The sequence below is a fragment of the Aquarana catesbeiana genome, linkage group LG02 (assembly GCF_042186555.1).
Source record: "Aquarana catesbeiana isolate 2022-GZ linkage group LG02, ASM4218655v1, whole genome shotgun sequence".
Lineage (NCBI taxonomy): Eukaryota > Metazoa > Chordata > Amphibia > Anura > Ranidae > Aquarana > Aquarana catesbeiana.
The window spans coordinates 569,902,059-569,915,479 of record NC_133325.1 but is presented as its reverse complement, the minus strand read 5'-3'; the positions used below and the strand labels follow the sequence as shown (position 1 = coordinate 569,915,479).

Here is a 13,421-nt window from a genome sequence, read left to right as displayed (position 1 = left end):
GGAGGCCATGGAATGCCCAGATGGCACCCCCCCCCCCCCAAATGACCCCATTTTGGAAAGAAGACACCCCAAGCTATTTGCTGAGAGGTATGGTGAGTATTTTGGAGACCTCGCTTTTTGTCACAAAGTTTGGAAAATTGAAAAAATAAAAAAAAATACATTTTTCTTTTCTTTCTTCATTTTCAAAAACAAATGAGAGCTGCAAAATACTCACTATGCCTCTCAGCAAATAACTTGGGGTGTCTACTTTCCAAAATGGGGTCATTGGGGGGGGGGGGGGGTTGTGCCATCTTAGCATCTTATGGCCTTCAAAACTGTCATAGGTAGTGAGGAGTGAAATCAAAAATGTATGCCCTGAAGGCGATGATTGGTTTTCGGGGGCCCCGTATGCGGCTAGGCTCCCAAAAAGTCCCAGCAGTCCCAAGCAGCAAAATGTATTTAGGGGTGCAATTCCGCATATAACCATGGCATGTGTGAGCAATATATCATTTAGTGACAACTTTTTGTAAAATATTTTTTTTTTTTGTCATTATTCAATCACTTGGGACAAAAAAATAAAATATTCAATGGGCTCAACATGCCTCTCAGCAATTTCCAAAATGGGAAAATGGGGTCATTTGGGGGGGGGGGTTGTACTGCCCTGCCATTTTAGCACCTCAAGAAATTAGATAGGCAGTCATAAACTAAAAGCTGTGTAAATTCCAGAAAATGTACCCTAGTTTGTAGACGCTATAAATTTTGCACAAACTAATAGATATACGCTTATTGACTTTTTTTTACCAAAGACATGTGGCTGAATACATTTTGGCCTAAATGTATGACTAAAATTGAGTTTGTTGGATTTTTTTTATAACAAAAAGTTGAAAATATTATTTTTTTTCAAATTTTTCAGTCTTTTTCCGTTTATATCACAAAAAATAAAAACTGCAGAGGTGATCAAATACCATCAAAAGAAAGCTCTATTTGTGGGAAGAAAAGGACGCACATTTCGTTTGGGTACAACATTGCATGACCGCGCAATTAGCAGTTAAAGCGACGCAGTGCCAAATTGTAAAAAGTGCTCTGGTCAGGCTGAAGTGGTTAAAGACTGTGTGGAAGAATGGGCCAAAATCACACCTGAGCAATGCATGCGACTAGTTTCTCCATACAGAAGGTGTCTTGAAGCTGTCATTACCAACAAAGGATTTTGTACGAAGTATTAAATACATTTCAGTTAGCGTGTTCTGTTCAATACTTTTTCCCGGTGTCATTCCATTTTATTACACATAACTTAATTTCTAAACTTATTTCTTTTGGTTTCTTTGTATGTATGAATTGCATGGGTTGTTAACCGACATGTGGTGCAAATGTCATGTCAATAGCACCTTTAGAAATATATTTACCTAGAAAAATTGTGACTTGTTCAATTACTTATTTTACCCACTGTGTGTGTGTGTGTATATATATATATATATATATATATATAATATACACACACAGTTGTGCTCATAAGCTTGTATACCCTGGCAGAATTTATAATTTCTTGGCCATTTATCAGGGACAATGAATGATAACACAAACTTTTCTTTCACTCATGGTTAGTGTTTGGCTGAAGCCATTTATTATCAATCAAACTGTGTTTACTCTTTTTAAATCGTAATGGCAACAGAAACTACCCAAATGACCCTGATCAAAAGTTTACATACCCCAGTTTTTAATACCGTGTATTGCGCCTTTAACATCAATGACACCTTGAAGTCTTTTGTGGTATTTGTGGATAAGGCTCTTTAACTTCTCAGATGGTAAAGTTGCCCATTCCTCTTGGCAAAAAGCTTCCAGTTCCTGTAAATTCTTGGGCTGTCTTACATGAACTGCACCTTTGAGATCTCCCCAGAGTGGCTCAATGATATTGAGGTCAGGAGACTGAGATGGCCACTCCAGAACCTTCACTTTATTCTGCTGTAGCCAATGACAGGTTGACTTGCCTTGTGTTTTGGATCATTGTCATGTTGGAATGTCCAAGTACGTCCTATGCGCAGCTTCCTGGCTGATGAATGCAAATGTTCCTCCAGTATTTTTTGATAACATACTGCATTCATCTTGCCATCAATTTTGACCAAATTTCCTGTGCCTTTTGTAGCTCACACATCCCCAAAACATCAGCGATCCACCTTCGTACCTTTCATCATAGGCCTTGTTGACTCCTCTCCAAATGTAGTGTTTATGGTTGTGGCTAAATTTTGGTCTCATCACTCCAAAAGACTTTGTGCAAGAAGGTTTGAGGCTTGTCTCTGTGCTGTTTGGCATATTGTAAGCGGGATACTTTGTGGTATTTGTGTAGTAATGGCTTTCTTCTTGTGACTCGACCATGCAGCCCATCTTTCTTTAAGTGCCTCCTTATTGTGCATCTTGAAACAACCACACCACATGTTTTCAGAGTCCTGTATTTCACCTGAAGTTATTTGTGGGTTTTTCTTTGCATCCCGAACAATTTTCCTGGCAGTTGTGGTTAAAACCTTAGTTGGTCTACCTGACCGTGCTTTGGTTTAAACAGAACCCCTCATTTTCCACTTCTTGATTAGAGTTTAAACACTGCTGATTGGCATTCTCAATTCCTTGGATATCTTTTTATATCCCTTTCCTGTTTTATACAGTTCAACTACCTTTTCCCGCAGATCCTTTGACAATTCTTTTTCTTTCCCCATGACTCAGAATCCAGAAATGTCAGTGCAGTACTGGATGAAAAATGCAAGGGTCTGTCAGGAGTCCAGAAACTCATTGGCCTTTTATACACACAGACACTAATTACAAGCAAACAGATCACAGGTGAGGATGGTTACATTTTAATAGCCATTCAAACCCCTTTGTGTCAACTTGTGTGTATGCTATCAGGCCAAAATCACCAGGGTATGTAAACTTTTGACCAGGGTCATTTGGGTAGTTTGTTGCCACTATGATTTAAAAAGAGTAAACACAGCTGATTTGATAATAAATGGCTTCAGCCAAACACTAACCTTGAGTGAAAGAAATGTTTTTGTGTTATCATTCATAGTCTCTGAAAAATGGCCAAGCAATCATAAATTCTGCCAGGGTATGTAAACTTATGTGCACAACTGTGTGTGTATGTATATACAGTGCCTTGCAAAAGTATTCACCCACCTTGGCATTTTTCGTGTTTTGTTGCCTCACAACCTGGAATTAACATGGATTGTTTGAGGATTTGCATCATGTAAATTACAGAACATGCCCACAACTTTGAAGATGATTTTTTATGTTTTTTATTGTGAAGCATACAAATAGGACAAAATAACAGAAAACTCAATGTGCATAACTATTCACCCCCCCCCCCCCCCAAAGTCAATACTTTGTAGAGCCACCTTTTCTGGCTATCACAGCTCCAAGTCGCTTTGGATAAGTCTCTATGAGCTTGCCACATCTTACCACTGGGATTTTTGCCCATTCCTCCTGGCAAAACTGCTCCAGCTCCTTCAAGTTGGATGGTTTGCGCTTGTGAACACCAATCTTTAAGTCTGACCACAGATTTTTCTATTGGATTGAGTTCTGGGCTTTGACTAGGCCAACCCAACACATTTATGTGTTTCCCCTTAAACCACTCAAGTGTTGCTTTAGCAGTGTGTTTGGGGTCATTGTCCTGCTTGAAGGTGAACCTCCGTCCTAGCCTCAAATCACACATAGAGCGGTACAGGTTTTGATCAAGAATATCCCTGTATTTAGCACCATCCATCTTTCCCTCAACACTGACCAGTTTCCCAGTCCCCACTGCTGAAAAAGATCCCCACAGCATGATGCTGCCCCCACCATGTTTTACTGTGGGGATGGTGTTCTTTGGGTGATGTGATGTGTTGGGTTTGCGCCAGACATAGCGTTTTCTTTGATGGCGAAAAAGTTCAATTTTAATATCATCAGACCAGAGCACCTTCCTCCATACATTTTGGGAGTCTCCCACATGCCTTTTGGCAAACTCAGAATGTGCCATTTTGTTTTTTGCTGAAAGTAATTGCTTTCTTCTGGCCACTCTGCCATAAAGCCCGACTCTATGGAGCGTACAGCTTATTGTTGTCCTATGTACAGATACTCCAGTCTCTGCTGTGGAACTCTGCAGCTCCTCCAGGGTTTCCTTAGGTCTCTGTGCTGCCTCTCTGATTAATGCCCTCCTTGCCCGGTCCATGAGTTTCGGTATGCGGTCATCTCTTGGCAGGTTTGCTGTTGTGCCATATTCTTTCCATTTGGTTATGATAGATTTGATGGTGCTCCTAGGGATCATCAAAGATTTTGATATCTTTTTAGAACCTAACCCGGACTTGTACTTCTCAACAACATTGTCCCTTACTTGTTTGGAGAGTTCCTTGGTCTTCGTGGCAGTGTTTGGTTAGGTGTTGCAGCCTCTGGGGCCTTTCAAAAAGGTGTGTGTATATGTAATGACAGATCATGTGACACTTAGATTAAACACAGGTGGACATCATTTCACTAATTATGTGACTTCTGAAGGTAATTGGTTGCACCAGAGATTTTTAAGGGCTTCATAACAAAGGGGGTGAATACATACGCACATGCCAATTATCAGTTTTTTATTTCTGAAAAATAGTTTTATGTATATATTTTTCTAATTTTACTTCGACAACTTAGACTATTGTGTTCTCATCCATCACATATAATTCAGATTATAAAAACATTGAACTAAAGGCTGTAATGTAACAAAATAGGTAAAAAGCCAAGGGGGTGAATACTTTTGCAAGGCACTGTATATACAGTATCTCACAAAAGTGAGTATACCCCTCACAGTTTTGTAAATATTTTATTATATATTTTTATGTGACAACACTGAAGAAATGACACTTTGTTACAATGTAAAGCAGTGAGTGTACAGCTTGTATAACACTGTCCCCTCAAAATAACTCAACACACAGCCATTAATAGAGAAAGAACGTAGGGCGGGACTTTGAATGAGGCACACGGAAGCAGTAGATATGGGGCAAGAAACAAATTTAATTGTAAAAAGGTAATACATTTCCACATGGTATTATACGAGGTCAATATAAATATTTAGTATTATATCATAATAGGCGGTCCAACATGGACTTGTTTACACATATTGTGCTTTCTCAGCTATATATTACATATGTGTAAATGAGTCCATGTTGGACCGCCTATTATGATATAATACTAAATATTTATATTGACCTCGTATAATACCATGTGGAAATGTATTACCTTTTTACAATTAAATTTGTTTCTTGCCCCATATCTAATGCTTCCGTGTGCCTCATTCAAAGTCCCGCCCTACGTTCTTTCTCTTTTTGTACCAAAATTGGGATGGAGGAGGGGAGTTGAACGACCCCATAAATCCTCATCTAAAGTCCCAACAAACATTTCTTCTTGTATCTTATTACACAGTCATTAATGTCTAAACCGCTGGCAACAAAAGTGAGTACAACCCTAAGTGAAAATGTCCAACTTGGGTCCAAAGTGTGAATAATTTGCGTGGCCACCACAATTTTCCAGCACTGCCTTAACCCTCTTGGACATGGAGTTCACTAGAGCTTCACAGGTTGCCACTGGAATCCTCTTTCACTTCTCCATGACAACATCACAGAGCTGGTGGATTTTAGAGACCTTGTGCTCCTCCACCTTCCGTTTAAGGATGCCCCACAGATGCTCAATAGGGTTTTGGTCTGGAGACATGCTTGGCCAGTCCATCATCTTTACCCTCAGCTACTTTAGCAAGGCAATGGTCGTCTTGGAGGTGTGTTTGGGGTCGTTTTCATGTTGGAATACTGCCCTGCGGACCCATCTCTGAAGGGAGGGGATCATGCTCTGCTTCAGTATGTCACAGTACATGTTGGCATTCATGGTTCCCTCAATGAAATGTAGCTCCCCAGTGTCGGCAGCACTCCCACCAACATGCTTGACTGTAGGCAAGACACACTTGTCTTTGTGCTCTTCACCTGGTTGCTGCCACACACACTTGACACCATCTGAACCAAATAAGTTTATCTTGGTCTCATCAGACCACAGGACATGAATCCTGTAATCCATGTCCTTAGTCTGCTTGTGTAAAGCAAACTGTTTGCTGGCTTTCTTGTGCATCATCTTTAGAAGAGGCTTCCTTCTGGGACGACAGCCATGCAGACCAATTTGATGCAGTGTGCGACGTATGGTCTGAGCACTGACAGGCTGACCCCCCACCCCTTCAACCTCTGCAGCAATGCTGGCAGAACTCATACGTCTATTTCCCAAAGGCAACCTCTGGATATGACGCTGATCACGTGCACTCAACTTCTTTGGTCCACCATGGCGAGGCCTGTTCTGAGTGGAACCTGTCCTGTTAAACTGCTGTATGGTCTTGGCCACTGTGCTGCAGCTCAGTTTCAGGGTCTTGGCAATCTTCTTATAGAATAGGCCATCTTTATGTAGAGCAACAATTTTTTTTAACAGATCATCAGAGAGTTCTTTGCCATGAGGTGCCATGTTGAACTTCCAGTGACCAGTATGAGAGTGAGAGCAATAACACAAAATTTAACACACCTGCTCCTCATTCACACCTAAGACCTTGTAACACTAATGAGTCACATGACACCGGGGAGGGAAAATGGCTAATTGGGCCCAATTTGGACATTTTCACTTAGGGGTGTACTCACTTTTGTTGCTAGTGGTTTAGACATTAATAGCTGTGTGTTGTTATTTTGAGGGGACAGCAAATTCACACTGTTATACAAGCTGTTCACTCACTACTTTACATTGTAGCAAAGAGTAATTTCTTCAGTGTTGTCACATGAAAGGAAATAATAAAATATTTACAAAAATGTGAGGTGTGTACTCACTTTTGTGAGCTACTTTATATATAATATGTGTGTGTATATTTGTATATATATATATATATATATATATATATATATATATATATAGTGAAGGGGCTTCTCCAACTCAGTCTGCAGGTGGACCATCATATTTCCTTTGGCCATTAACTTGTACAAGATTAGTATTACACATCCATCCACTCCAGAAGGGAAGCTTTATTGTCCGAGAATCAATCCAAGCCTCGCTCTTAGCGTTCATCATGTTGTTGCCCATCATTAGAGAATTATCTGCTCTCTCCATGGGATCAGATGCTAAACTGAGCTCTTTACTATGAAGAAGCAGACAAAATCCCTGGTCTCCTCCATGAGCCATAATCAGTGGGAAGGAGGCTTGCCCCTAGTCCCCTCCAAAAGCCTCTGTCAGTTGGGTCTGTCACAATGACAACCATGTATTTCAAATTTTCTGTCAGGAAAGATGAACACCAAAATAGGCACTGCCCTTTAGACGCAATACAATACCACAACCTAGAATCATCATGAAAAACTGGGGTCTGAAGGTTTCAGAAGCCCAAAAGCATTTTGGATAATGCACATTATGGTACAGAAACACAGAGGTGAAGGAGATAAAAAAAGGACAGCTGAGTAAGATGTCCAGAGTGAAAGCAACATGGCCAGCCAGATAAGACTCGTCAGCCGCAAAAAAGCCTGTCAGCAGTTCAGTTTGCAGAGGTGCCCAATGTGGGTATTCAAAGGCATGATTCGTTGGCTTTAGTAAAACATCAAATTACTTTATTTCACCAAATAAAACGTGTTTCATGGCTTTAAATAGCCACTTTCTCAGTTCAAGGGGTCAGGGGTGAGGAGAGCGATCTGTTGGCACTGGTGGCACTTTATTGTAATCAGGGCACTGAAGATCAGTGCCCTGATTACATGTCTTGATGTCCCCTGCGAGGAGATGCCGCTGTGAGAGGTGATAAGAGACTGGCATTTCCATGTTTACATATGACCGGCTGTGCTTGGACACAGTCTATCACATAGTTAAAGAGCTGCGGCTCTATACATAGATCTGGGTAGCGCCGTGTCCTAGCAACTCATGCCGCCGCAATCGTGGCTGTTCTGGGACGACGTCATATAACGTCATCCCGGAGTGAGAGCCGCACCGCCCCTCCATTATTAGACGACAGCAGGCAGCACTTTTCGGCCACTAGCGAGGCGCTTTTAACCCCAAAGAAAGGGTTAAAAGCACCCGTGTTGCGGCACTTCCAAAACGCTTTTCGGGCGCTTTGGAAGTGCTGCCTATTTATTTCAATGGGCAGGGCGTTTTGGGAACGCTGTATACAGCCCCAAAGATGCTGCTTGCAGGACTTTTCCTAACGTTCTGCAAGCACACCGCCCCAGTGTGAAAAGTCACACTGCAATGAACGCCCGAAAACCGCCTCAGTGTGAAAGGGTTCTTTGGCAGGTGGTAAAACCTGCAACTCAGCTGCCTATTCTGTGTAAACAGGGCCGTTCCACCATAAATACGGTAAAATTGCTAATTTCTTTCTTTGTATTCAAAGCATAGCAAAGCACACAGTCCTAGGGGGAAAAAAACGGAATGGTAACGATTCAAACCACCACAGCTCCTTTTCCCTAGAACCGCCTTCCACACCTGACTGAACAGACCGGTGTTCTGTCAGAATAGCGAACCCGCCTTCTCTGGAGAACATCACATGACGTGGTGATGTCACCTAAGAGGCCGGTCACATGACCTCGGTGTCTTCTCCGGCCTTCTTGTGCACGCTATAGAATGGAGGAGTCTTTGGTGTCCGCGGACGGGAAGAATTCTCGGGCTGTGCTGTGTCAGCGGTGCGGCTGCCGGGTCTTGGCGGAGGGAATGGCCACCCTGGCGAAGAGAGAGGTCAGGGGCCGCTACGACTGTTCATGTACAGCGCGTTCTTTCAGGGAGGAGTCTGCCTTGTGCTATCGGCTCTTCGCTGACTGGACAGGGAGCTGTACAGTCCTCCTGACCAGCCGAGGGCAGTAGCAGCGTGCAGGCTGCCCATTGTATAGGCTGCTCATTGTATAGGCATCATGTAAAGCTGCCCATAGAGAGTGCAGAGGTGGTGTGGGCCAGTATAGGTCCGCCATTCCCAGGGCAAGTTGTCTAGGCTTGGAGTTTCATCTAGGGAAAGGCCAGCCGTGGGGCTGAAAGACCTCCATAAATTCTTACTCACAGGGGGTTCCATAGCAGGGCTTTAACCATTTCAGCCCCAGAAGGATTTACCCACTTCCTGACCAGGCCATTTTTTTGTGATACGGCACTGCATAGGTTTAACTGACAATTGCGCGGGCGTGCAAAGTTGTACCCACTGCGGGGAACGATCCTGGGTGGCCACTAGGGTTTTTTTTTTTCGTTCAACCCAGTGGTCTGAGCCACAGTACTAAGTATACGTTGGTACAATGATCTCCCCTGCTGTTCTTTTATGTTGACAGGGTGGCCCCCCCTCCCCAGAACACTCCAGTCAGCGCTCTTAGCCATTGGCTAAGAGCGCTGATCGGGAGACTGTCAGCTGCTGGTTTTCCAGCATGCTCATCTGACAAAAGCCGGCCCAGCTGCCATACACACCAGCTGATGTCGCCTGACATTCGGCCCATGTGTACTAAGCTTTAGTCCCGGTTCACAAATATGCGATGCGGAAACCAGTGCTATTCCAGTGCAGGTTCCTGCATCGCATGTCACCTGCCAGCGCTTCACACTGACATCTGTGAACCGGTGTCAATCTGTATGGCTAAATTCGCATTGCATGTGATCTGCACAGCAGTGCGGTGCGAATCACATGCAATGTCTGACATCGCAGCAGTGGAAACCGGCCCTAATTGCCAATGTGAATGTACCCTTAGCCACTTTCATACCGGGCCAATTCTGGCATTCCTCTCCTACATGTAAAAATCATAATTTTTTTTTTTTTTTTTTGCCAGAAAATTTCTCAGAACCCCCAAACATTTTATATATATATATATATATATATATATATATATATATATTTTTTAGCAGAGACCGTAGAGAATAAAATGGCGATCGTAAAAATGTCTTTATGTCACACAGTATTTGCGCAGCAATTTTTTAAACGCGCACCCATGTGGAATGGCTCCAAACTTCAGTACTTAAAAATCTCCATAGGCTGCGCTTTAAGTTTGTTTACAGGTTACCAGTTTAGAGTTAGAGGAGCCTAGTGCTAGAATTATCGCTCTCACTCACATGCACAGAGATACCTCACATATATGGTTTGAACGCTGTTTACATATGCGGGTGCAGCCTACGCATGCATTTGCTTCTGCGTGCAAGCACGAGGGGATGGGGACACTATAGATTAAAATTTTTTGTTTTTTTATTGTTTAATTTTTATTTTTACACTTTCCTTTAAAAAAATTTTGGTCACAATGTAAACATCGTTCGTAATAGGAATAGGGCATGACAGGTCCTTGTTAGAGAGATCTGGGGGCTATAAGCCCTATAAGTCATAGAGATGGCAGGGAACATCTGGTCCACAGCCAGATCCATGGTAAATCGCCTCTGCCTTTGGTGGAGTCATTCTCTAACTCCCCAATCGCATTGGTGAGCCAGGAGAAGCACTGAAAGGGGGGGGGGGGGGGGCGGGAGTGTCCCCTCCCACCGCCTGTGAAAGCAATCAAGTGGCTGAGCGGCCGCTATGATGGCCTTTACTTTGCAGGGAATCGCCTGCTGAAAAAAAAAAAAAAGATATCTGAATGATGCCTGAAGCTGCAGGCATCATTCAGATATCTTTACTCAAAGTCCAGGAGATCATATGATGACCTATGGGTGGGAAGTGGTTAAAGTGTTTGTAAATGATCAACTTGTAAAACAACCCATTCAGATTTAAATAGACAATTTTATAAATACCTCCCCCCCCCTCCTTTTTTTTTTTTTTTTTCTAAGTGATCACATTCCCTCAGTTCTTAGCTGCATAAGAGCTGGGCGGGGGGGGGTCTGCAGAGAAAGTGAAACAGCAGCACGCTGATCTTCCTGGTGAATGGCTGTGCAGCGGGGGGCATGTCAGGACAAGTCTGATCAATGGAGCAGAGCACACAAAGTTCTGGAAAACTGACCGCGGTATGCTCTTCTGTTTAGTGTGGTCAGTTTCTAATAGGAAAGCAGAGGGACTGGCAGGAACACCAGGGGATTTCACTGAAAGAAAGCAGTACAAAGAGAACAGGATACTTTTTCATACAAGTACATGGTACAACAGGCACATATCAGGAATATGAAATGTTGGGGTAACAAACGCTTTAAAGAGTAAGTTCAAACTTTTCATGAATAATTAAACCATGTACTAAAGTCCAAATAACCTGGCCACCCCACTGCACATAGTGGGTGTGATGTCCTGGATTGCCAGTGTAGCAGCAGTCCATACACTGCAATAAGCCTCCTTCACATGGGGCGTATGAATATGCAGGCCCATGCGAGGGCCATGTTTGCCCACACAGGGCAGCTCAGGTGTTCTATACATCCTCATGCAGGCAGTCCCATTGATTTCAGTTAGGACACAGCGGCTGCACGGACATAGCCACTGGTCCCAGTTTGCCATCCGTGTGGGTGCACAGCCCGAAAGCACGTTGTAAGTTCCCTGCCCCATACCTCTTGTTTTGCAGCAAAAATAGGACACACAGGAAACAGTTGTTGTGGGGGTGCCTGGTGTTCTTCCAGTGCAGAAAAAGGCCAATTACTACACTATGTGTTAATGGGCCCTAAGTTATTACAATTGCAAGCTTTCAAGATGCCTTGGATCCCTTCTTCAGGCTGTATATAACTGTCAATGGGATGAAGTCTAAGGAAGTAATAGGATGTAAGGCACCCCAAAAGCTTGCATCTTTAAAGGTGAAGTTTGGGCAGAAAAAAATTCCTATAGCTTTAGTCGGCTAACTTACCTGTAATGAAGGATGTCTCATGTCATGCAGACAACTGGATCCTGTAGAAACCATTTGTGCAGGGATACCCCTCCCTCCTCCTACCTCTGAAATTACGGTGCTTGAGGGCCTTCTTATTTGCTCGTTTGTTAATATGGTATGCGCAATACGTATTTGTTTCATTTGGTTGGTCATACACAAGCCAAGTTTTTGTAATCCTGCTCTTCTTTTTTTTTTCATGTATATAGTTGCTTCTACCCCTAATGAAGAAGAAATCCTCCTTGGCTGGAGATTCCAGTCCCGATTGTGAGCTGCTTGTTGAGCACTGGCTGGTACATGACATGTTCACTTTTGAGAATGTGGGATTCACCAAAGACGTGGGAAGTGTAAAGTTCCTGGTATGTGCGGACTGTGAAGTGGGACCTATCGGTTGGCACAGTCTGGAGGAAAAGAGCAACTTTTATGTAGCACTGGAACGTGTTCGACATGAGTGAGAGACAACCACTGCCCATAAGGAACTGCCAGGATAAAAACTGAAATTTATAGCGTATAATATCTGATGAATTACAGAGGGGCTGCTATACATCAGTGCCATGTTTGTTTTAAAATACTGTTTACAAAGTCCAAAGTGTCTTTTCAAAGTAATATGTTACATGGTTGTCTTAGTGTTTTGATTACTGTATTCAAAGGATAAAGAGGAACCTCTCCAACCTGCCATTTTTTGATTTTTGGAAATGGTTTAATATTACAAGATTTAACTTGTTTTGACACTTGCATGTCTTTGTGTGTATGTTGAAAGACCACTGTAAACCTAGTAGTACTGATCCAATACATATCCTATCCACCCGCAACACTTCTACTGAATTTACTCCAATGGCTGGTACACACTATCAGTTTATTTTTGTTTAACCCAGCGCGCAGAACGAATATAAAAACTAAGGAGCTTGGGAAATGCTTACTGTACTAACTATCCTATGTTAGTACAGCGATCTCACCACTGAGCTATTGTGTTCTGGCAGGGATTCAGAGCACACCGGTCAGCGCTGGTTTTCCTGCATGCCTGTTCGACAGAAGCCAGCCAGGCTGGTGTATACACATGGGTTGAACGTCGGCCAGTTTCTGTTGAACTGGCTGATATTCATCCCCAAGTGCACCAGGCTTTAAATATAGTTTTGTCCAGTAGACAGGTATGTGATTAGGAGTGACTTCCTATCCATCTTCATGCTCCAATGCCTGAAACCGATACTTTCTGGCTCAGTTCTTACAGCTGTCAGCGGGATTCCCCCACTGATCTGTACAAAAAAAAAAAGTTGGCAATTACTGGTAGTTAAGGGGCAGAGCCACCTGTCCTTAACAACTGATGACTCATTCAGCTGTCAGCAGGGTTCTCCTTTGACAGCTGAAGTGTAAACAAAGTCCTGGCAATTGGAGCTGTCAAAAATAAATAAATAAAGCAACCTGACAATGTTAACAACATTGCTTAGCCTAAAACAGAAAGACAAAATGAAACCATGTTTTTTATATCTTTCTGTTTGTACATCTACAGATCAAAGGGATAAACTTTAATCTGGGGATTTCGTCAGTTTAAAGCAACCTATCAAGTTAATTAAATGTTCCTCTGTTTAACCCCTTATTAACCCTCCATTTAATTATTATTTTCCTGCTGATTTTTTTTTCCCATTTCTATTTTATAAACTGAACTATTAATAATTAAAA

The 13,421-nt window shown here is 42.7% G+C and overlaps 1 protein-coding gene across 1 annotated transcript; it reads left to right on the top strand.

Annotated features, from left to right (window-relative positions):
- The first annotated feature begins 8,501 nt into the window (after positions 1-8,501).
- RABIF (RAB interacting factor) lies at positions 8,502-12,556 on the top strand. Its single transcript, XM_073616070.1, has 2 exons — positions 8,502-8,697; positions 11,954-12,556. Exons 1-2 carry the CDS (start codon positions 8,587-8,589, stop codon positions 12,197-12,199), a joined length of 357 nt encoding a protein of 118 aa, XP_073472171.1. The 5' UTR covers positions 8,502-8,586; the 3' UTR covers positions 12,200-12,556.
- Positions 12,557-13,421: the final 865 nt, after the last annotated feature.

What these genes read in the sequence shown, in the direction of transcription:
- RABIF (XM_073616070.1), top strand. Translation starts at nt 8,587, where the DNA reads ATGGAGGAGTCTTTGGTGTCCGCGGACGGGAAGAATTCTCGGGCTGTG. An exon ending in CCACCCTGGCGAAGAGAGAG is followed by an intron (nt 8,698 to 11,953) that starts GTCAGGGGCCGC and finishes TCATGTATATAG; the next exon opens with TTGCTTCTACCCCTAATGAA.